Genomic DNA, 24,768 nt, shown 5'->3' with positions numbered 1-24,768 from the left:
ATCACACACAAACGTGAAGTACGTTCTGACATAATCATGCTCATACACCCACTCGCACACACAAACACGAAGGTACATTGTCACAAGCACACGATCACACACACCCACTCACACTCACAAACATGAAGCTACATTCTCACACACACTCGCACTCACACACAAATGCGAATGCATTTTCACATGCACATTTACACACCCACACACAAACACGAACATACATTGTCACACACGCACTCACAAACATGAAGGTATAATTCTCACACACACACAGGCCAACGTGAACGTACATTCGCAGACATGCACACTCACACATCCACTCATGCACACATATGTGAAGGAACGTTCTCACACACACACCCCACTCTCACACACATTCCTCACACCCCTCCTCACATTCACAGTCCTGCACACACGCTCTCACACCCAGCCACAGTGCCCAAGGAGTGACCCTGTGAGAGTCAGGGAGACTCCAACACGGGGCAGAAGAAGGGAGAGACCAGGAACAGAGACAAAGAAGTGAGAACACAGGGACAGACTGGCCGGTGCTGTCGATGTTGTGAGAGGAAGACTGCGCTGGAGTTGAGGGGCCCCAGATGCAGTCATGGAGAGGACTAGGGCGGGCAGCCAGCCCAGCCGTGCAGGCCACGCTGGGGCAGAAGTGCTCAGGGCTGCCCAGCTGTCTGCTGTGAGATCCTGGTAACTCCAGTTGACTTGTTCCATTGAGAGCTGCGCACCATGTTGGTACCCATGAATCCCCTCCTTCCTGACAAGGATCCTGACTAGGGGTTAGTGCTGTCACTGCACCACAGAGACACAGGCTTGGGGGGCTCAGTAATTGGTCCGAGGTCCTCAGCTCTCATCAAGACCATGCTCAAAGCCGAGCTGATTCCAGAGAGCCAGCTTTCCCTAGGGTACCATACGCCTCTCCTCCAGGTCACAGGATCCAAGCTGCTGAGCCTCTGAGCCAGCAGGAATGGATGAGGGGTGTGGGCCCTGCGCAGGATGCTTGAGTATCACATGCCACATTCCCCCGGTCCCCCTCTCTACTCCCCTTACTGCTGCAGGCACACCCCAGCAGCACCTTGCCAGGTATCTGCACTGAGGATCCATTTCCTTCCCAGGCGCTCACCACTTAGCCTCCTTTGCACAAACCTGGAAGAGCCAGGGAGAGAACACCCTGACTGGCGACCCTTAACCAACAGGGAAGGATGGCAGGAGGACGAATACCCACCTCTGCCAGCCCTTCAGTGGAAAGCTCTGAGGTGCCTTCTGCAAGGCTCGTAAGACAGTCCCAGCAGGATCAAGGCCCCCTCCCACACCAGTGGCCAACACTGTAACAAACCCTCATATTTACCGGCTTTCCTGCCTTCTCTGTTTTGAACTTCCCAGGCTCCTGTTCTGTTTCCCTGGAATCACTACCCCAGTTAAACCACCTGCATGCAGGCCTTGTCTCAGGTTCTGCTTTCAGGCCCCAAACAGGGCTCTCCTGGTGCCCAGCACCAGGGCAACTAATGATCTTCTCTCTCCCACTTCTGTTTTCCCCCAGGACACAGAGTTCTGCTCTGATCTATTGTTTGCTGGATTCAAGAGCCACCGCATTTCCCGGGGGTGGGAGGGGGAACCATTCTTGTTTATCCAATAACAATTAATTCTCAGCCATCATCTCTAGTCTTGAACCACACAGACAAAAAGGTACCTTCAGCAAAGAGGTATCCCATTCAGGCAGATGCTGGGTTGAGGTTGAGGGGTCAGGATGCCCTCCAAGCTTTGACCTAAGTCCATGATTCTGTCTTCCTTTTAGGACAAACTGCAGGGGCAAGTCACCCGTGCAGCCATTTGAGGTCCTGAGTTGTGTGTATTTAGATTTCCTGTATCATTTGATTATAAGAGCGAAGCATGCCAGTTGTCCAGGTTACATCAATACAAAATGTATAGCATGGAAAATAAAAACACCTCCCCCATAATCCCACCCTTTTCACTCGAGGGTGGGTATTTTTCATTGCCCTGGGACCAGGACATTCCCAGCATCAGGGAATGAGGCCAGTTGGTCCCTTCAGGGACAGCCAGTGCCGTTACAAAGTACCGTTTCTTCTTAGGGAGACTTCCATTCATTCAATGAGTATTTTTTTTGAGTATCTACTAGGTGCCAGGTACCGGGCAAGCCACTGTGAGTGAGATGGATGAGGCCCTCGTGGCATTTTCCCTGATCTCCTCTGTGACAGGATGTCGAGCAGCTCTCTTGCCCGGCAATATTCACCCAGATGCTTCTGGCTCCCCAGGAGTCCTTGCAAGGGGCTACTGCTGTCCCACTGTGCTTCCCACATCCACAGGGAAGGGCTGTGCCAGAACCCAGGACGCAGAGCAGGGATGGGACTGTGCTGTGCTCTTCCTGTGGCTGGGCTTTTGTGGGGAGGCTCCAGCCACCCCGGGGGGCCTGCCTTTCAGGCCCATCAGATCCTTCCCTCTTGCCCTGAAAGGCCCTGTCTCTGATCATCTCAGCCAGAAGTCACTCCCAACTATAACCTGTGTACACCTGAGGGTCTGCCTCATGGGTGAACATGGTGCCTTGGCAGAACTGGCAGGCTCCTCTGGTTTCCCCAGTGCCCGCTGAGCAGGGACCCACAGCGGAGAGATAGGGATGGTGGAAGGACAGGGAGTGGGACTGTGAAGCCAGCAGGCAGGGTATGGAGAGGCAGGAAATCAATTTGTTGTTGTTTTTATATGAGGTTGCCTCTGTGTGGAACTCTCTCCGTTCATGGCGTGGCTGGGGAGAGGAGGCTGGGGCATGAGTGGTGGCAGAGGGCCCTCTCAGCTCAGGAGCTGGGCATGGCTTTGCGGGCAGGGTGCTCCACTGAGAACCATAAGGCTGGCATGTGTGCCAAGAAAAGGGAAGGGGCCCAAAGAGGGTGCAACACAGTGTCTCTTGTGCCAAAGCAGGACCAGGCACGATATTTATCAGCCTTTTAAAAAACATTAGCACAGCTCTCCCCCTACCCCCACTGTTTTTTGAGATAGGGTCTCACTCTGTTGCCCAGGCCGGAGTGCAGTGGTACGATCTTGGCTCACTGCAACCTCTGCCTCCTAGGGTCAGGCGATTCTCTCACCTCAGCCTCCTGAGTAGCTGGGACTTCAGGCACCCGCCACCACGCTTGGCTAATTTTTGTATTTTTTGGTAGAGACAGGGTTTTGCCATGTTGGCCAGGCTGGTCTCAAACTCCTGACCTCAAGATCCACCTGCCTCGGCCTCCCAAAGGCTGGGATTACAGGTGTGAGCCACTGCTCCATGCCGTACATTACATCTCCCTTTGTAAAACATAAAAGTCATGTCCTCTTTAACATCATGTGACATTTCAAAATAAATGTTTAAACCTTCAGCAAAGGCTGGGTGCGGTGGCTCACGCCTGTAATCCCAGCACTTTGGGAGGCGGAGGCGGGCGGATCACGAGGTCTGGAGATCGAGACCATCCTGGCTAACACGGTGAAACCCCGTTTCTACAAAAATTGAGCTGGGTGTGGTGGCGCGTGACTGTAGTCCCAGCTGCTCGGGAGGCTGAGGCAGGAGAATGGCGTGAACCCAGGAGGCAGAGCTTGCAGTGAGCTGAAATCCCACCACTGCACTCCAGCCTAGGCGACAGAGTGACACTCCGTCTCAAAAACAAAAAACAAAACAAAACAAAAACCCTGCAGCAAAGGCCAGGCATGGTGGCTCACACCTGTATTCCCAGTACTTTGGGAGGCTAAGGCGGGTAGATCACTTGAGGTCAGGAGTTCGAGACCAACCTGGCCAACATGGTGAAACCCTGTCTCTACTAAAAATACAAAATTTAGACAGGCATGGTGGCGGATGCCTGTAATCCCAGCCACTTGGGAGGCTGAGGCAGGAGAATTGCTTGAACCCAGGAGGTGGAGGTTGCAGTGAGCTGAGATTGCCACTGCACTCCAGCCTGGGCGACAGAGTAAGACTCTGTCTCATAAATAAATAAATAAATGCCTTCCTTTTTAAAAACCAAAAACCAAAAACAAAAAACCACAAATAACTCTCTCCAAAAAAAAAATCCCCCCGAAAACCCAAAAACCTCCAGCAAATTAAAACAGTGGGGCAGCCCAGCGCAGTGGCTCATCTGCTCTTTGGGAGGCCAAGGTGGGCAGATCACTTGAGGTCAGGAGTTCAAGACCAACCTAGCCAACATAGTGAAACCCCATCTACTAAAACTACAAAAATTACCCTGGGCTTGGTGGTGTGCGCCTGTAATCCCAGGTACTCGGGAGGCTGAGGCAGGAGAATCGCGTGAACCCGGGTGGCGGAGGTTGCAGTGAGCGGAGATCACGACACTGCACTCCAGCCTAGGTGACAGAGACTCCTTCTGGAAAAAATAAAAAATAGAAATAAAATAAAACAAATGGGGGCAAAGTTTTGCTTTATTTAAATTACCATCCTCCTGTATCTGATGTTAGGTCCCCTACCTTTGGAATCAAAGCCCTGAGAAGTTTGGGGCTGAAGTTGGCGCCTTTTCAGACAGAGTGTGAGGGAATGGTAGAAACAGCCAGTGGCAGGATCGATTCTCTAATGGATCCATTCCCTGAGGGATGCAAGGTGATGCCTGAGGTTCTGGAAGGGGTGCCCACGGGTAACTCTCAGGTGTATGGGGAGGCAGCTCCACCCAGGGTCTGGATAGACGAGTTTCTCTCCCCTCTGTTCATTCCTTCAGCTCTCCCCAGGGGAGATGACCCCCTATTGCTGCTGGCTGTCCTCAGCACCCACCTCCCCACACGTGCTTTTGTCCCAAAACATTCTCTCTCCTCTTCCTTTATTTAAATTCTCAAAGCCTGTAGTTGATCTTAGCACGGTGTTCTGTCAAATGCAAGGAAAATACTTTATGCTGTGGTGTAAGAGACTTATAGGTTTAACTATTCAAAGGAGCATTTGCATCTTTAAGGGAGAGTTTGTGAACTCAAACACATCTCAAACGGGTAGGATGTGCACGGGATATCTCTTCGAAGCAGGGTCTCAGGAACTCTTCCAGTTCCACGTGTGGTGCCCACCGGGCCACCGCCACCCGCCTCCTCCGAGCAGGACAGGGCTCCGTCGCCGGGCCCCTCTGTGGAAAGCTCAGGCCCGGCGCTCCGAAGTCTGGGCTCCCGGGGTGGGCGGGGATACTTAGGCCCCACGCGCCCCGCAGTGGAGCGGTCCCCAAACCTGAGCCCCGGCCTCTGCCGGTCCGGAAGGAAGCCGTGGCGGAGGAGGGGGCGGCGGCAGGGTGTCCCCTAGCGCGCCTCACCTGCGGGCGGGCGCGTCTCGGTCTTCCATCCTCCTAGACCGGGCCTGCTCGCGGGAAGGCGTGGATTCGCCCCAGCCCTCCCGCCCGCCGCCCACGCCCGCGCTTCCACGCAGCCGTCTCCCCAGCCCACCGCCCCCGCCGGATCGGGGGCTGCCCGGGCCCCTCCAGCTCTCGCCCGCGCGGATCCCGGGACCGCCGCCCGGCACCTCCCCCGCCGCCCCACTCCGGGACGCGCCGCCGAGAGGGCGGTGACTGGGGCGAGGGAGGGGCCGCCCCGCCCGCCTCCCGCCTCCCGCCTCCCGGGGCCTGGAGCGCGCGTGGCCCGGGAGCCGCCGGCGCCGCGCGGGGAATAGCTGTGCAGCACGCCGAGCCCGGACTCGGCTGGCTCGGCTCGGCGCCGGCGGGCGAGAGGATGCTGGCAGGCTTCCCCGTGTTCGGCCCGCGCTCCCGCCGGGGAGGGCCCCGCGCGCGCCCCTAGCCGCCGCTGCCGCCGCGGGTGTAGGGGAGGGGTCCGGAGAGCCGCGCTCGCCGCCGCCCGCGCCTGCCGGCCCCCGCACGGCCCCTGCACGGCCCCGGCCCCCGAGCCTTAGCCCTAAGGCGGGCGCGCTGGGCCGGCGCCCCGGGATCTCCCAGCCCTAGTCGCCGCCGCCTCCTTCCCGCTGCGGCCGGGCGCCCGCGGATGCTGTGGGGCAGCCCTGCGCCTCTCCCGGTCGGATCCCGGGCCTGACGGCGAGAGATCGCGCTCGGGCCGGCCGGGCCCCGAGGCACTGGCGGGGCGGCGCGGCTCTGCGGAGAGCAGCCCTCGGGCGCGCCGAGCCCTCCCGCCCCAGCCCTCGCGGGGACCGTCCCGGGGCACGCGGTGGCCGAGTTCCCGCACAGGTAAACGCAGGGGCAGGGCCAGGCTTCCGGGGGGAAGACAGCGCCCTGAGCGTGGGAAGGGGGACGGATCGGAGCCCGAGTCTCCAAGGGCTTGGTGGAAAAAGGAAGTAAACAGAAGGAAGGCTCAGGAATCCCCAGGATGGTCCTAGTTTCTTTCCGGCACATTTTATTTCCAGCTTCTAAGGACTGGGCCTGGAGGGAATTTAGGTGAGGAAGTCAGGGACTGAGAAAGAAGAGATGACAGAGAGAAACCGGGTGCCAGGGATGGAGAGGCGGCTAGGCCCTTCCACAAGCCAGGGACAGGAAATCGAGTGTCTGGCGTGGACAGGACTAAGTGTGCGTGCGGTGGGCGGTGGTGTGAGCGGGGGTGGCAGGGAAGGCCCTGGATTGGGAGGCTCTTGCAGCAGAGATCCTTTTATGAGGGTTGGGGCGGGTCATGGGGAAACCACAAGGTAGGAGGGAAGAGGTGCTTCTACTCAGCAATGCCCTTTTCAGTTCTAGCTGATCAGTGCTCCCTGTGCCCTGGAAACCCGCTCTGCGTTCCTGCTGGAGGTGGCCGCCCCTCCGCCCCAGCCAAGAAGAGGCCCTCCCCAGGTCTCAGCGAGCCCTGAGAGGTAGCCCAGTCCAGAGCTCTTCCTCTGATCCCGGTCCACTTCTCTAGGGCCAGTAGCAGACACCAGCCAGGATGCCGAGGAACCAGGGCTTCTCTGAGCCCGAGTACTCGGCCGAGTACTCAGCCGAGTACTCCGTCAGCCTGCCCTCCGACCCTGACCGCGGGGTGGGCCGGACCCATGAAATCTCGGTCCGGAACTCGGGCTCCTGCCTGTGCCTGCCTCGCTTCATGCGGCTGACCTTCGTGCCGGAGTCCTTGGAGAACCTCTACCAGACCTACTTCAAAAGGCAGCGCCACGAGACCCTGCTGGTGCTGGTGGTCTTTGCTGCCCTCTTTGACTGCTACGTGGTGGTCATGTGTGCTGTGGTCTTCTCCAGCGACAAGCTGGCTCCCCTCGCCGTGGCTGGAATTGGACTGCTGTTGGACATCATCCTCTTCGTGCTCTGCAAAAAGGGGCTGCTCCCGGACCGGGCCACCCGCAGAGTGGTGCCCTACCTGCTGTGGCTGCTCATAACTGCCCAGATCTTCTCCTACCTGGGCCTGAACTTCGCGCGTGCCCACGCGGCCAGTGACACCGTGGGCTGGCAGGTCTTCTTCGTCTTCTCCTTCTTCATCACGCTGCCCCTCAGCCTCAGCCCCATCGTGATCATCTCCGTGGTCTCCTGTGTGGTGCACACCTTGGTCCTGGGGGTCACTGTGGCCCAGCAGCAGCAGGAGGAGCTGAAGGGGATGCAGCTGCTGCGCGAGGTGAGTCCTGCCCACTGTCCCCCTGTGGCGTCCTCTCCAGCAGCTCTCACCAACGTGGCACTTGTTGGAGTTGATGTTTGCTTTGCCTTTGAGTCAAAATGTGTTCTGGGGGCCTCCAGGGCTCTAACCTCTCTCCCTAGTCCCTGCCTTTGCACCCCCGTACCATTGCCCGGAGTCTGCCTGTGCTTGGCCCCAGGGAAAGGAGGATGTCAGGGCACTGGGCCTCAGGGCCGCTCTTCACCTGTGCCCAGCCTAAGCGTGTGACAGGAAGGTCCACCCAGGGCTGGTCTTGAGGCAGCATTGTCCTGGCCATTCCCTGTCAGTGACCCTGGTGAGGAGGACTTCCCGTGGGAAGAGGGCTCCTCGATTCCCATCTCTCCCCCAACACTGACTAGCTGTGTGGACTCAGTGCCCCTTTGTCAAATGGGGATAACATCTGCCCTGCCTGCATGACACTTTTGTTGTCAGGCTCGCAGGAGATTTGGGGGAAAGCACGTTAGGATACGTGAAGGGCTGCACAGAGGGAAGACGCAGTTGTCCTATTTCCTGCCTCCAGGCAGCTCGGGCTGCCTGGGGAGTTCTATGAAGTAGAGAATGTCAGTCTCCCCACTGAAGGTGTGGTGTGGGCATGCAAATAGGGGCAGTCATGCCGGCCACTGTGACGTAGGATCTGCTGGTCCTGGAGCGTGTGTTCTACTGGAAGGGGTGGAATTTCGGCCTCAGTTTAACTATTATTTATAGTATTGGGGTGGAATTTCGGCCTCAGCTTAACTATTATAGTGTTGTGTTCCCACCAAGTGCTGGGCCCTCAGGGGCTGCAGAGGCCGGGGGACCTGAGGGACAGTAGGCAGTGTGTGTCCCTGGGGAGCCAGCAAGCCGGTGACCAGAGGCGGAGATATCTGCATCTGGTTTGATGCCCAGCCTGCCAGCCTTGTGCCAATGATGGTCAAGAGAGGCTCCCCCACTTCCTGCCCCTGCAGTGCTCTGTCTGGTAGAGACATCTTAACTCCCACGCCAGCTCTGTTCTGTGGTTAGCGGGGCTGGGGTAGAGTCAGCTCTGAGGCGGTGACCTTCTGGGTATCAGGAGAGGCAGGGCGTGTCCAGAATCCTTGCTGACTGATGTGTCTCTAGCAGCCATGGAGGTCAGTGCCTGGGCCCTGAGACCAGGTGCTGTCGCAGGCCCAGGGTGAACGGACAGAATCTTCCACTCCTCTGCTAATTTCTCCAGTCATGCCTCAGCCTGCTGATTTGATCTAGAAATGGGCAGAGGATGTTAACATAGGCAGGGGCCTGGCAGGGCATCTAGTCCAGACTCGCCATTTTACAGAGGAGGAAACAGAGATAGGTGATAACTGGTTCACTGTCACCCAGCACTTTGGTGGCAGAAACAGGACGGGAGCCCAGGCATTGACTCCCAGCCCAGGGCTCATTTGTGTGTGTTCCATGGAGCACCGAGAGCTGCCTGAGAGCAGGAGCTTTGCTTCCCATCCCACCTCCTGGGGACAGTGGCTGTGTGCTGCCCTGCCGTCCCCACCCCAAATCTCTGTAGAGGGGGCTATGAGTTTCTGGTCATCAACTAGGTGGAAACACCAGTCTTGTCTCTTCAGGCCATGCATTAGCCAGTTCCAGGTTCTTTTTTTTTTTTTTTTGAGACACAGTCTCGCTCTGTCGCCAGGCTGGAGTGCAATGGCGCAATCTCAGCTCACTGCAACCTCTGCCTCCCGGGTTCAAGGTATTCTGCCTCAGCCTCCCGAGTAGCTGAGATTACAGGCATGCGCCTCCACGCCTGGCTAATTTTTGTATTTTTAGTAGAGATGTGGTTTCACCATGTTGGCCAGGATAGTCTCGATCTCTTGACCTCATGATCCGCCCGCCTCAGCCTCCCAAAGTGCTGGGATTACAGACGTGAGCCACTGTGCCAGGGCATCCCAGGTTCTTTTTAAGCTTAAGGTCTGAGGTCTGGGGATGACTGGTCTCTCTAGCTCCATCTCCTTAGGTGGACAAGGAGCTTATTTTGAGGCTCCTGGAGCTTCCAGGGAAAAGGACTGCAAAGACGTGGCCACAGGGCTGGGCCGGGGCCTGGGTGCCCCACCATGTGGCTGCTTGGAGATCACTTCTAAACTCATGATGGTTTTCCTTTGGGTAGTGCTAAGACATAAAACCCTAAAACTTAGAAAACAGAAAAAAAAAAAAAAAAAGATAGAAATCAAGAGTAAAAATATTAGCATCCCAGAGGAGCCCGACCTTGGCATGGAAGCAGTGCCTGGGAGGCAGCTTTGGGAGGAGAGCAGGAGGGGCAGAGGGCTCTCAAGGTCCGATTGGGAGCCTGAGATCGAAGGAGAAGGCCCCAGCTTACAGTGGGCTGTGTTCCAGAAGCTTCTGAGTCACTGGTTGAGACTAATGTGACTTTTTTAAAAGGTGCCTGGGTTCCCAGGCCCACCCACCAGAGTCTTCCTCAACTCACAGCATCCCAGCATTTGGCCTCTGAAGACGATGGAAACAGGGCTGGGCATGGTGGCTCATGCCTGTAATCCCAGAACTTTGGGAGACTGAAGCAGGCGGATCACCTGAGGTCAGGAGTTCAAGACTAGCCTGGCCAACATGGCGAAACCCCGTCTCTACTAAAAATACAAAAATTAGCCAGGAGTGATGGGGCGCGCTTGTAATCCCAGCTACACAGGAGACTGAGGCAGGAGAATCACTTGAACCCAGGAGGTGGAGCTTGCAGTGAGCCGAGCTCACACCACTGTACTCCAACCTGGGCGACAGAGCAAGACTCCGTCAAACAACAACAACAACAACAACAAACACGGGCTGCAGCAGCCTGCGTTGCTGTGGGGAGGGATACCTGGGACAGTGGTCTCCCTGAGCCGTGGAGTGAGGCGTCATTCACCTCCCCTGCTGCTATTGCCTCCTGGGATGTGGGCCCCATCAAGGATGGGGGGCAGGGGCTGGAGGATAGGATGCAAGGACCAGGGGGCTAGGCCCCTCCTAGTCAGGGTAGGTCCCAGAACTTTCTCCAGACCCCAGACCCCAGGCACTGCCTTTCTCCTGCCCATGTGCTTCCCCTTGTCTTTCTCTCTCCCATCCCCTGTTGGCTCTGGCTGGCAACTCCCTCCAGGGTCGGTGGGGGATGAACGCAGTTTCCCAGTTTGAAGTAGACGCCTGGATTTCTGGGGGCTTGCGAGTTTTGTGATTTTGTTGCTGCTGTCACTGGCAGCATGAAGCTTTGCCAATGTCAAAAGTCTTCTTCCTCTGCAGCCCTTATCCCTCCATGCCCATGCGCAGCTCTGTGGGGAAGGACGGAAGGTACACATGGGCTGCGGCAGCCTGAGTGGTCGGAGGCCAGCCAGACAGCCTGTCCTGGGCTCCTCTCAGGAGGCCGGTGGGTGGGGTTCTGACAGGAAGAGCAGGTGATCAGAGAGTGTGGGATGGGGTGGGGCTGGGGCCCCACCAGTGAGTTAATAAATGAATATTGCTGAGCTGCATGGGCCTTGCAGCCTGCAAGGTCAGGGGATAAGGAGGGTGAGGCCATCTGACACTCAGGCTCTGCTGGGGTGGAGAGGATGTTCTGGGAGCCACCTTGGATGGGCAGAGATCTGACCAGTGGTTCTCACGACCCATCCTCTAGCCCCTGCCTGTCTCCTATTCTTTTTTTTTTTTTTTTTTTTTGAGACGGAGTTTCGTTTTTGTTGCCCAGGCTGGAGTGCAATGTTGTGGTCTTGGCTCACTGCAACCTCTTCCTCCCGGGTTCAAGTGATTCTCCTGCCTCAGCCTCCCGAGTAGCTGGGATTACAGGTATGCACCACCATGCCTGGCTATTTTTTTTTTTTTTGTATTTTTAGTAGAGACGGGGTTTCACCATGTTGGCCAGGCTGTTCTGGAACTCCTGACCTCAGGTAATCTGCCTGCCTTGGCCTCCCAAAATGCTGGGATTATAGGCGTGAGCCACTGTCCGGAGGAGGAAACAGAGGACAAAACAGAGATGGGTGATAACTGGTTCACTGTCACCCAGCACTTTGGTGGTGGAAATAGGACGGGAGCCCAGGCATTGACTCCCAGCCCAGGGCTCATTTGTGTGTGTTCCATGGAGCACCGAGACCTACTCCATGGCTCCCCCATCCCAGGAGGCAGCACAGGCCCAGAGCAGCCGGAAGGGAGGGCAGATGGATCAGGAGGAGCTGAAGCTGGCAGTGTTTGCCCATTTCGCTCTCCTGGCCTGGGTCCTGCCCCAGGACCTGTTACAGAATAATTTGCCCTTTACTGCTCTAAACTGCCCCTGAGCTGGGTGAGGAGGAAGGAGGGGGCTGGGCTTAGGACCAGTATCTGCAGGACCAGCAGCCAATGGGTGCGGACAATGGGGAAGGCAGCCAGGATGGTTGGGGGTGGTTGGGGGGCGTGCCTTTAGCATGTGGCAGAGTAGGGACTAGGAACTGCTGACAAATATTTTGTACCCTTACTTCAGAGCAGAAAGGCTATTTGGGAGCAAAATTCTCTCATGGAATGAAGAGCCTGTGAAGACCTTTTTCCACCAAGTAAAACATGAGGAAGCTGTGGATGTGCAGTTTCTTTCACACCTGCAAATGACACAGCAATCATTCACCCAGGGAAGGAACATTGGCTCTGAGGGGCTGGAGGGAGCTGCCACAGGGAGAGTGGGAGGAAGCTGAGGCTTCCAGAGACACCCTGTCTGCAGACAGCAGGTAGCTGTTGCATGCACCTCACCTGTTTCATCCTGGATGTTACTGGCTCCATTTCACAGATGAGGGGACTGAGGCTCAGTGAGGTTGAGAGGAGGTAGTGGGGCTGGATTACAGGGGAGGGGTCACCGGTGGGTAAGAAAGGTGGAATGGGGGACTTCTCTTTCTCTGGAACCCAGACATCTGGGCCTCCTCCTCCTTTTCTGGCTGCCCTCAAATGTAATTTTGCTAAGCAACATGACTGAACAGTGTCAAGAGATGGCAGTCCCTAAGGTATAACAGGAGGCACCCCCTTCTCCCCATGGGAATTGGATGCAAAGAGGGGAGAAGCCCATGACAATGTTCCCTGTGGGCATGTGGCCAGGAGTACGTGAGAAAGGCAGGGGGCTGAATTGAAACAGGAGCTGGTATGGGGTGTGGTGGGCAGGAAGCAGCAGGCCTGGGGGCTTTCAGCCTTCAGGAAGCAGGCTGCGGGGAGAGGCGTGCAGGACACAGGGCAAGAGGAGGCAAACTCAAGCCAGTCCTGGCTCTTTGGCCCTGGGTTCCTCTGCGACCAGGGGCGGGAAAGAAGTCGTCATCCCTCCATGGAGAGTATGCAAATGGGCATCAGCGGAGGGTCCAGGGAACGGAACAATGACGACCTGCATAGAAGGGGACTGCAGGGCCATCAGATCCAACTGCATGTGAGGAGGAATAATCAGTCATTGAACATGTAAACAACTTTGCAGAAAATCACCCCTCCATCCTTTCTCCGTCGCAGCTTTCTGTGGCTTTTTCTGATCCCCATCTGTGTGTAAACAGAGCTTTCCCAGTTTGTCATCATCGTGCATATGCAATTTAGGCCCCACCTTTCACCCGCATTATTTCCCTGACATTTTGCTGTGAACATTGGACTCCTCGTGTTTATTATTTTAAATCAGCGCTTTATAGTCAGCGGGTATTTCTAGAGAGGAAACAGAAGCCCAGGGCTGAGCCAGGGGTGGGTGACTGGGTAGTTTTATACCCACATGCAGGCATGCACACACACAGACACACACACACATGCACGCGCACGCATGCTCACTCCTGGGCTTGATCTGCCCAACCTTCTGGGTAAACCCTCTGAGAGATGGAATGGCTGGGATGCCAGGGTTATTCGCATTCTGCAGTTTCTTCATAAACAAACAGTAAATCCCACGAGGGTGGTCCAACGCTGGATTAATATTCCAGCACCACTGTCTGCCGCCAGCTGCCCCCCCGCCAAATCATACATTCTTTTTGTTTTTTCTTTTTTCTTTTTCTTTCTTCTTCTTCTTTTTTTTTTTTTCCCCAAATAGAGACAGGGTTTCACCACGTTGCCCAGGCTGGGCTTGAACTCCTGAGCTCAGGCAGTTCACCCACCTCCGCCTCCTAAAGTGCTGGATTACAGGTGTGAGCCACTGCGCCCAGCCATCACCAAATTACACATTCTTGATGATAGATTCCATGGGTATGTGCTCTCACCAACACTGAGACTCAGAGACACATTGTGCGTAGGTCGAGGCCCATAAGCAGGGACAGTGAGGAGGTGGCTGTGTTTACTGAGCTCTTGCTGTGTTACAGTTTAGTGCCTTCTGGCAAGAGGCAAATATTATTTCCATTTTACAGATCAGGAAACTGAAATGTGTGATGACTGAAATGACTTGTCCAGGGCCACATAGCTAGTAAGCGGTACAGCAGGATTGGAACCCAGGTCAGTAGGATTTTGGAGTTCCTTCTCATTGGAGTCATAAAAGAACCCCTTAGGTGGTGACCAGTAGCTCATGCCTGGAATCCCAGCACTTTGGGAGGCTGAGGCAGGAATATCATTTGAGGCCAGGAGTTCAAGACCAGCCTGGGCAACATAATGAGAGCCCATCTTCACACATACACACACACACACACACACACACACACACACAAATTCAGCTGGGCTTGGTGGTGTGTGTGTGTGTGTGTGTTATTGGGTTTTTTTTGTTTTTTTGTTTTGAGTCTGTCACCCAGGCTGGAGTGCAATGGTGCGATCTTGGCTCACTGCAACCTCCACCTCCTAGGTTCAAGTGATTCTCCTACCTCAGCCTCCAGAGTAGCTGGGATTTCAGGTGCCTGCCACCATGCCTAGCTAATTTTTTTGTATTTTTAGTAGACACGGGGTTTTACCACAGCGGCCAGGCTGGTCTCGAACTCCTGACCTCAGGTATCTGCCTGCCTCGGCCTACCAAAGTGCTGGGATTACAGGCATGAACCACTGCACCCAGCCTGGTGGTATGTGTCTTATACAGGAGGCCGGGGAGGAGGATGGCTTGAGCCCAGGGATTTGAAGTTACAATGAACTCTGATCACATCACCCCACTGCAGACTGGGGAACAGTGAGACCCCATCTCAAAAAGAAGAACCCTTTAGATCTTCCATCAGAGCCTGTTGAGATAGTTCCAACGGGGTTAGGGTTTTGGTTTCTCAACTCACAAGCATTAGAAGAAGCAATCTGGGGGATGACGAGGTGTTTATGGGGGCATCTTCAAGAAGCAGAGATGTCTGGGGTGTTGAGTGTTGCAACCAACAGCCCTCGTGCACCTTCTGTGGCTGTAGGAGGTGTTGTTACATTATAGGACAGTGTAGTAACTGATGTGCATAATGGTGACCAACTCATCAAGAAAATATTAAGGCCAGGTGCAGTGGTTCACACCTGTAATCCTAGCACTTTGGGAGGCCAAGGTGGGCAGATCACAAGGTCAAGAGATCGAGACCATCCTGGCCAACATGGTGAAACCCCATCTCTACTAAAATACAAAAAATCAGCTGGGCGTGGTGGTGCATGCCTGTAGTCCCAGCTACTCAGGAGGCTGAGGCAGGAGAATTGCTTGAACCCGGGAGGCAGAGATTGCAGTGAGCTAAGATTGTGCCACTGCCCTCCAGCCTGGTGACAGAGTGAGACTCTGTCTCACAAAAAAAAAAAAAAAAAAAAAGAGAGAGAGAAAGAAAATATTAAATTATATTTAGTATAAAGTGCAGTGTAGTATCTAAAAACATTTTCCTCGGGAATGGATAACACAAGTTTGAACAAATAAGGATTATATTTGGAAATTCAGTAATGTGGGATGGCTCATTACTGGGTGTTACTGAATAGATGTCCATTTCTTCACCATGTGTCTTAGTTATCCACTGCTGTGTAACAAACAGCCCCAAAACTTAGGGGCTTAAAAGAGTAGCAGTCTAAACCTGGGCAACATGGAAAATTCTGTCTCTACAAAAAGTACAAAAATCACCCAGGCATGGTGGCATATGCCAGTAGTCCCAGCTACTCAAAAGGCTGAGGTGGGAGGATCATGAGCCCAGGAGGCTGCCATGAGCCATGATCGTGCCACTGCACTCCAGCCTGGGCGACAGAGCAAGACCGGTCTCAAAAAAAAAAAAAAAAAAAAAAAAGAATGACAGTTTATTGTTTCTCATGATCCTCTGGGTTGACTGTTCAGCTGGGTGGTTTTTGTGCTTCACGTGGCATGGGCTGGGGTCACTCATTTGTCCACCTGCACTGTTTCATTCATCTGTGGCATTCAGTTGCCAGCTATGCTGGCAAGTTCTAAGAAGCCTTTACCCACATGTCCAGAGCCTCAGAGCTCCTCCTCCTGACCTCTCCATGTGGCTAGCTTGGGCTTCCTCACAGCATGGTGGTCTCAGAAAGTGGAAGCTATCAGAGTTTTTTAAGGTTAGGCTCACCACTATCAGCTACAAGATGTCAAGGCTAACTCAGATGCAAGAGGAAATTGATTCTGTCTTTTGATGTTTGAGTGGCGTGTGTAAGAGAGGGAATGAATTGATCGCAGCTGTCTTTTGAGGCTGTCTGAGAAACCAGGAGGCACATGGGGGATGCTGGGAAGACGGAGCTAATTAAAGCCATGAAATTGGGTAGGGTCCAAAATACTCTGTGACCGTAGAATGCTTCAAAAGTTAGAAATGTGGCCCAGAGCCCAGTGTTGTTTAACTTCATTAAGATATTGATTCTCCGTAGGATCCAATACATCGTTTCTAAGATTTTTAGAAAGTTTCAGAACGGCATTGTACAGAGAGAAATGATGGCTCAGAATTCATCTGTATAGACTTTGCTTTGCCTTATTTGGGTGAGAAGTCATTCTCTTACTTCCTCAAGCATGCAGTGGCCCCTGTGTTCAGGACACTGCCCTAGGTGACAGGATATGTGGCTTAATCATGGACCCCAGCACCAATCCTGCCCCTTTCTCTCTTCAGCTTAGGTTGGCAGCTTGGCTCTGATGCTTATATTCCTTTTCCAGGAGGTGGAGATTTGCATGTGCACAAGCTTCAGAAACACCAGATAGGATTGGGTTTGCATTTAGGGGGATCATCTTGGTGGACCTGAATGAAGCCGATGCGGTGCAGGAGGCTGGTGAGGGAGTCCAGGCGTGGCACCATGAGAGCCACCCACCAGGACGGAAGTAGGGGATGGAGAAGATGAGTTTGGTTTGAGGTGCCCTTGGGACATCTCAAGTGGAACTTGTCAGATTGTTCAGTGGAAAGTTATTGAACACCTTCTGTGTACCAGACTTTGTACTCAAGATCTGGAGAAGAAAGATCCAGAGTTGCAGATTTGAGAATCATCAGCATTTAAGTGGCACCTAAAACTGTAGGGAGGCTTAGGGGGTGCCCGGGGAGAGTGTGTAGAGTCAAAAGGGAAGGGGGCTTAGAACCCAACAGATGGGGCAGGCCAATGTGTGTGTAGGGGGGTCCTCAGCATGGGACATCCATAACCCACCCCTGCTTCCTGCCTGGACCCATGATTGTCCCAGGTAGCCTGTGCTGGGTAGATCGGCCATTAGGAAGCAGGAAGCAGTGTCTGTCTGATGGTGTTTTACACAACTGATGCTCTTGCATTGGGGAGACTTAAGCCTAGCCAAGGTGGGGCCATGGTGCCAGGTGAGGGACTGTTTCCCACAGTTCTACCTGGCAAACAAGGGCACGGGAGTGTGACTGTGTTACGTGGTCGGAGAGGGGTGGATAATGTGTATAGAGACACCTTAAACTACAAAGCACTGTGCAGATGCTAGTTATTTCTTTATTACATTTAATCTTGGCAGACCATCTCTGATCTTTGAACTACGAGTGAATCAGACCAAGTTTCTTCATTATCCTTTTTTCATCTCTTTTCTGTGTAATCAACTAACTCTTTTTCCTTATTGTGAAGGGATTATTGTTAAGAATATTTCAAATTATAAAATGCTGAATAATATTGCAGAATATTGTACTATTCCTTTTCTGTAGGGCATTTGTCTACTTTTTTTTTTTTGTTTTTGAGAAGGAGTTTCACTCTTGTTGCCCAGGCTGGAGTGCAATGGTGCAATCTCAGCTCACCACAAGCTCTGCCTCCCAGGTTCAAGCGATTCTCCTGCCTCAGCCTTCCCAAGTAGCTGGGGTTACAGGCATGTGCCACCATGCCCAGCTAATTTTTGTATTTTTGGTAGAGATGGGGTTTCTCCATGTTGGCCAGGCTGGTGTGGAACTGCCGACCTCAGGTGATCTGCCCACCTCAGCCTTCCAAAGTGCTGGGATTACAGGTGTGAGCCACCACGCTCGGCTCATTTGTCTACTCTTAATTTTTTTATTTTTATTTTTTCTTGAGAGAGAGTCTCATTCTGTTGCCCAGAATGAGGGTGCAGTGGCACAATATCGGCTTACTGCAACCCCTGCCTCCTGGGCTCAAGTGATTCTCCTGCCTTAGCCTCCCAAGTAGCTGAGATTATAGGTGCTCACCACCACGCCTGGCTAATTTTTATATTTTTGTAGCGATGGGGTTTCGCCATGTTGGCCAGGCTGGTCTCTAACTCCTGAACTCAAGTGATCTGCCCACCTCGGCCTCCCAAAGTGCTGGGATTACAGAAATGAGCCACCGTGCCCGGTCTTGTCTACTCTTAATTAATTGATTTTATTTATATGTCACTTGTATTTTTTTTACTTGCTATTGTTGTTTCAGCAGGCCCATCCCCTCTCTCCTTTCCCCCTCCCGGCCATTTTCTGTCTGATGCTTCTTTCTTCTTCTGAGCAGGTTTTCAGTCCTTTCTTCCAGGAAATTCCTCTTTGTGGTTCCTAAGGAATTCACTTTGGTTAGAAATGAAACTGTTTCTTTCCTTTTCCCCTTCCTCTCCTCAACAGCACTTTCCTTCTTGTAAACAGTAAAGCAAAGGACTTGTTTCAGAAGAAATCTACTTCTCTCTTGAGCTCCATTCAAAACCCCAGCATAAGTGACCGGACTTGAACTTTCGCAAGATTTCTGTGGCTGGGGTTTGCTGTTCACATGTCACTTCAGGACTGGTCTCCAGGAAGTGTAGTTTGGTGTCGGCTGTTAGATTTGGTAGTGGAAGACTGCGACAGCTGCCTGTCCAGCTCTCGGTGGGCTCCTGGACTGCCCTTGAGGGCAGTTTCTCACTCAAGGGGACCAGGCCCTGAGGAATTTATCTCCATGAACCTGAATCTTGTCATTTTTATTTTGATTTTTTTGAGATAGAGTTTTGCTCTCGAGTGCAGTGGTGCGATCCTGGCTCACCTTAACCTTCACCTCCTGGGTTTAAGTGATTCTCCTGCCTCAGCCTTCCAAGTAGCTGAGATTACAGACATATGCCACCATGCCTGGCTAACTTTTTGCATTTTTAGTAGAGATGGGGTTTCACCACGTTGGCCAGGCTGGTCTCAAACTTCTGACTGCAAGTGATCCACCTGCCTCCCAAACTGCTGAGATTATAGGCATGAGCCACCACGCCCAGTCTTGAACCTGATTCTGATAAGACAGATTGCTCAAGGCCTGGTCACCAACCTGATCATGGCAGGTGGACCTTCCCACCTTCTCTGGAGGGCAGCGGGGGGTGGTAATACCATGTGTGTCAATTGGTACATATTTGCTGCCAATTCCTAAGAAACCAAATCAGTAATTTCCTGAAGGGGAATCTGAGCAAAGAGCATGCCATGGTGCTGAGAGGGTTGTTCATCCTCCCACGTGGGGCTGGGGGCACTGCCCACAGGCACATTTTCTACTGCGGACGACCCTGTCAGCTGGAGACAGCCCAAGGAGTGGCACACAGCCTCACCCTTCAGCACCTTTTTGCTCTACTCCTGCCTGTACTTACAGTTTAGCTTTCATTGGTGCAGCAGTGAGTGCTCTGAAACACCCATTCCCCCTGTAATTGGGCTTGTAGTTGTTAATATCATATTGCCCATCTCCAGATCTCCAGGGACAAATTTGGGATATTCACTCCTTATTTCAGTGAAGAGCCCAATCTAGGGTGGTTCTTTTTTTTTTTTTGAAACGGAGTCTCACTCTCTCGTCCAGGCTGGAGTGCAGTGGTACAATCTCAGCTCACTGAAACCTCCACCTCCTGGGCTCAAGAGATTCTCCAGCTTCAGCCTCCTGAGTAGCTGGGATTACAGGCATGCACCACCACGACTGGCTAGTTTTTGTAGTTTTAGTAGAGACGGGGTTGCACCATGTTGGCCAGGCTGGTCTTGAACTCCTGACCTCTGGTGATCCGCCCACCTCAGCCTCCCAAAGTGCTGGGATTACGGGTGGCATTTCCTATCCCTTCCATTGTGTCTCAGACCTGCTGGCCTCTACAATTACGGCTTAGTGAAGGGACCTTGTGAGTCTTGGTCGACCCTCACCCCGGGTGACTTTCTGCTTCGGACTCTGGGTCAAAGCACTGGCATCATAGTCATTCGACTTGAATCACCAGGAGCTCCCCCACTTACCAGCTGAGATCTGGGGTAAGTTATTTAGTCTGTCTACCTGGTTTCTCCTTCTGCAAAATGGGTGTGATAATAATACCTTTTTCACTGGGATAGGCAGCAAGCACTAGAAATGGTAGTTGCTCTGGCTGTCACTGTCATTGTTATGATTATTGGCTTTGATAAGGAATTTTAGAAAAGCCTGAGCAGCCTCAGGCTCCTTCCAGGATGTCTCAAGGGTGCCTGGTGGCTTCAAGCCCTGCCCTCGCCTCCCTGGTTGGGGAGGCCCTGACATCCCTCCCCGCTTGGCCCTACCACCCTATCATTGTTTCCCAACCCCTGACTGGGGTGTCGGACCCTCAGCCCCTGTTTAATACATACCCATATTCAACTTTCCTAGACAATTTTTGTCTTAAAAAATGCAAAAACACACTTTACAATTATTCACCATTTCCCCACAGTAACTATGAAAAACCAAACTGTACCTTCTCATCTCTCTGTAGTGATCATGGCTTTGCTTGCTGGACAGGGCTTTGGTTAGTAACTCTAATATAATCAGCGAAAAAGCAAAAACAACATAATAGAGGAATGGCACATGGGAGGCAAAAGAGAAGAAACTGGCCAGGCGCATTGGCTCACATCTGTAATCCTAACACTTTGGGAGGTTGAGGCAGGCGGATTAGCTGAGGTCAGGAGTTCAAGACCAGCTTGGTCAACATGATACAACCCCTTCTCTACTAAAAATACAAAAATAGCTGGACGTGGTGGTGTGCGCCTATAGTCCTAGCTACTAGGGAGGCTGAGGCAGGAGAATCACTTGAACCCAGGAGGCAGAGGTTGCAGTGAGCTGAGATTGCGCTGCTGCACTCCAGCCTGGGCGATAGAGATGCTGCCTAAAAAAGAGAGAGAGAGAGAGAGAAGAAACTTACAAGCTGGGTCACCATTTTTTTGGTTACCTTCTGAATGTTGGAGAGAATGTACTTTTCACATGAAGTTCTCCACAGAGACAAAGAATAGTGTACTTTTTTCTTTTTTCTTTCTTTTTGTTTTTGAGATGGAATTTCACGCTGTCGCCCAGGCTGGAGTGCAGGGATACGATCTTGACCCACTGCAGCCTCTGCCTCCCTGGTTCACGTGATTCTCCTGCCTCAGTTGTGGGGACTACAGGCATGTGCCACCATGCCCGGCAAATTTTTGTATTTTTGGTAGAGATGGGGTTTCGCCATGTTGGTCAGGCTGGTCTCAAACTCCTTATCTCAAGTTATCTGCCCGTTTGGGCCTTCCAAAGTGTGGGATTACAGGCATGAGCCACCGCACCTGGTTAGAATAGTGGAATAGTGTACTTTTGATCCAAATTTCCCTTTCTTCCCTCCTTCCTTCCTTCCTTCCTTCCTTTCTTTCTTTTTTTCTCCCTTTCTCCCTTTCTCTCTCTCTCCCTCCCTTCCTTCCTTCTTTTTGCATTTTGGCAATGGCCTTTCGCTTAATATCTTTTCTCTTTATGGTCCGTTTTTGGGAGGAATGAGTGAAGAGTTGGTTGTGGTGGGAGACATGGGGAAGAAGGCCGCTGGCATGACTGTAGTGGAGGAAAGCCAGGTGTGTCCTTCCATTCGGTCAGATCGTGTGAGCTGCATGGAACTCGCTTCCTTTCGTATTGAGAACCCGGGGTTAGGATGTCCCTGTAGCCCTAGATGGCCTCACTTTGTTCCCCTGAGCTTTAGAATCTTTCTCCTCACCAGGTTTAGTGACGCACAACTCCTGAGGCTTCGAGTTGCATTTAGGGGAGAAAGGGATTGTGGTGCCCCCTGTTCAGCTGGCGAGCTGTCCTGGAGCCCTGCTGTGGTGCCCCTGCAGCCTCGCACCCCTGCTCCCATTCCTCCCCACCCCTCACCCACTTTCCTTCACGATGGCCTAATGGGACTAGTTACAAAGAACATTTGCATGGATCTTTGAAGCGCTTTTTATCCCATTATGTCACTTAGTCCTCACACCTACTCTGTGAGGTGGATATTCTTGTCACTGGCATTTTATAGAAGAGAAAGTGGAGGAGGAACAGTGAGGGTGAAGGCGGCGCCCAGCCTCCCCCTGGGAAGCGCAGAGCCGGCTGGTCTCAGGGCCAAGTCTTCCAGATCCAAATGCAGTCAGAAGTCATCTTCTCTGAGGAGATCGAGACAGGCGGTTGTGGTAGTGGTTACAAACTGTGTGTCAGAACGTAGAACTGTACACCAAAAAAGGGAATTGTATCGTACGTGAGAAAAGGTAGTAACGACAAAAGATAGATGGTGGAGAGCACAGATGGTCCAGAGATGGCTTCAGCATACAGTTGACCCTTGAACCACGCAGGCCTTAGGGGTGCTGCCCCCCATACAGTCAACGTCCGTGTATAGCTTTTTTTTTTTTTTTTTTTTGGAGATGGAGTCTCTCTCTGTCACCCAGACTGGAGTGCAGTGGCACCATCTTGGCTCACTGCAACCTCCGCCTCCCGGGTTCAAGCGATTCCCCTGCTTCAGCCTCCTGAGTAGCTGGGACTATAGGCGCCCACACCACACCCAGCTAATTTTTATGGTGTGATCACAGCTCACTGCAGCCTCAACCTCTTGGGCTCAAGCGATCCTCCTGCCTCAGTCTCCCAAGTACCTGGGACCACAAGTATGTGCCACAACATCCGGCTAATTTTTTGTGTTTTTAGTAGAGACAGGGTTTCACCATCTTGGCCAGGCTGGTCTCGAACTCCTGACCTCAGGTGATCCACCCATCTCGGCCTCCCAAAGTGCTGGGATTATAGGCATGAGCCACCGCACCCGGCTGGGAAAATATATTGACTATTCATTAAGTGGAAGTGGATTATCAAAAGGTCTTCATCTGCATCTTCACGTTGAGTAGCTGAGGAGGAGGAGAAAGAGAACGGGTTAGTCTTGCTGTCTCAGGGGTTGCCGAGGTGAACGAAAATCTGCAAGTGGACCTGTGCAGTTCAAAGCCTGTTGTTCAAGGGCCAACTGTGGTGTGGTAAGAGCTATGGTACCTTAACAGACACTCCGCGGGGCTGGGAGAAGTTGACTTGGATGGGGCACCATGGAACATTTTGGGATGATGGCAGTCTTTCGTATCTTGACTGGGGATGTAGTCACATAGTTGTACATATTTGTCCATACTCATCTAAATATACACTTAAGGCTGGGCGAGGTGGCTCAGGTGTATAATCTCAACACTTTGGGAGGCCACAGTGGGAGGATCACTTGAGCCCAGGAATTCGAGACCAGACTGGGCAAAATAGTGAGACCTCATCTTTACACAGAATTAAAACATTAGCCAGGCATGGTGGCACACAGTTGTGGTCCCAGGCACTCGGAAGACTGAGGCAGGAGGATCGCTTGATCCCAGGAGGTTAAGGCTGCAGTGAGCCGTGATCGCAACACTGCACTCCAGCCTGGGTGACAGAGTGAGACCCTGTCTCATAAAAAAACAAACAAACAAAAAAACCACCCAAATATAACACACACACTCACACAGTTAAATGTGTGCCATCTACTAAAATTTAGTAGATTTTGTCAGTAAAATACAGGAATCACAAAAATTGGGCATACATATATACATTTATATGTATTTAAAATAGCTTGTTTTAATTGAAAACATTTAGCTGTACGGTCATTTGCCAATCTTTCGTTGAAGGGAAAGTTCTTTCCTTTTTATATAGGTACTCTAGTTGGTATTCCTTGTGGCTCCTCCTCTTCTTCTTCTTCTTCCTTCTTTCTTCTTCTTTCTTTTTCTTCTTTCTTCTTCTTCTTTTTTTTTAAAGATGGGGTCTTGCTATGTTGCCCGGTTGGGCTTGAACTCCTGGGTTCAAGCGATCCTCCCACCTTGACCTCCTGAGTGGCTGGGCTGACAGGCATGAGCCACCAGCTCCTCCTGTGGCCTTCTTTTGCTGCTGGGATGTGTTGTGTGTAATTTCCAGTTTCCTTAAAGTAGAGTAAGAATTAAAAGTCACTTGGAAGGAACCTGGATACAGAATCCCCCTAGATTTTTATTACTTTTCTTTCTTTTTGGCCAAATTTTTATTGTCTTGCCTACCTTGAATTCAACAGCAATTTCTTTTAGCTACTCATATTTATCAAAAATTTCCAAAATACTCACTTTACTTTTCTTAGAAACAACGAGCTTTCTTTCACATCCATATTTTATCTGTTTAGGTTATATTTAATTAAGTTATGTAAATATAATACCAAAAAACAACTGGCATAAACAGGTTTGGGACTAAACATAACTGATTCTTGGAAAATACTCCGAAAGTTGGAGCAGAAATAAATGCATGGGCTTCCTAGAGAGGAGCTTGCCTGTTGCCCGTGTAATGTTAGTCGATTTCTGGAGGGACTGGACTGTCTTGGTGGATCCGGTGTCTTGGCTCTGGGGGCTCCAGTGCTATCCTGTGCCCCTGCTCCTTCCTACTCAGCTCTGACCTGCTCCCTCCTTGCTTCCACTCCTGATTCTTTTCTTTTCTTTTCTTTTTTGAGACGGAGTCTCACTCTTGTCGCCTAGGCTAGAGTGCAATGGCATGATCTTGGCTCACTGCAACCTCTGCCTCCTGAGTTCAAGTGATTCTTCTGCCTCAGCGTCTCAATTAGCTGGGATTACAGGTGCCCGCCACCATGCCCAGCTGATTTTTGTATTTTTAGTAGAGATGGGGTTTCACCATCTTGGCCAGGCTGGTCTTGAACTCCTGACCTCAGGTGATCCACCCGCCTCGGACTCCCAAAGTGCTGGGATTACATGCATGAGCTACCGTGCCCGGCCCTTTCCTGGTTCTAATTTGTCCACAGGAATTAATGCACATCTA

General features: G+C 52.3%; 1 protein-coding gene across 3 annotated transcripts in view; it reads left to right on the top strand.

Moving 5' to 3' along the window:
* Nucleotides 1–5,607: 5,607 nt before the first annotated feature.
* ADCY3 (adenylate cyclase 3) overlaps nt 5,608–24,768 on the top strand; it is a 106,136-nt gene continuing 86,975 nt past the window's right edge. For 2 of the 3 annotated variants that reach the window (XM_025353573.1, XM_025353572.1), the window contains exons 1-2: nt 5,608–6,158; nt 6,654–7,518. In XM_025353573.1, the coding sequence (XP_025209358.1) occupies nt 6,844–7,518 (675 nt within the window). In that variant the 5' untranslated portion in view covers nt 5,608–6,158; nt 6,654–6,843. The remainder of the gene's footprint in view (nt 6,159–6,653; nt 7,519–24,768) is intronic. The other variant, XM_025353574.1, reaches the window with a different exon arrangement.

This window comes from Theropithecus gelada, chromosome 13, assembly GCF_003255815.1.
Source record: "Theropithecus gelada isolate Dixy chromosome 13, Tgel_1.0, whole genome shotgun sequence".
NCBI lineage: Eukaryota > Metazoa > Chordata > Mammalia > Primates > Cercopithecidae > Theropithecus > Theropithecus gelada.
The sequence above is the reverse complement of the archived record's forward strand: the minus strand, read 5'-3'. Positions and strand labels throughout refer to the sequence as shown.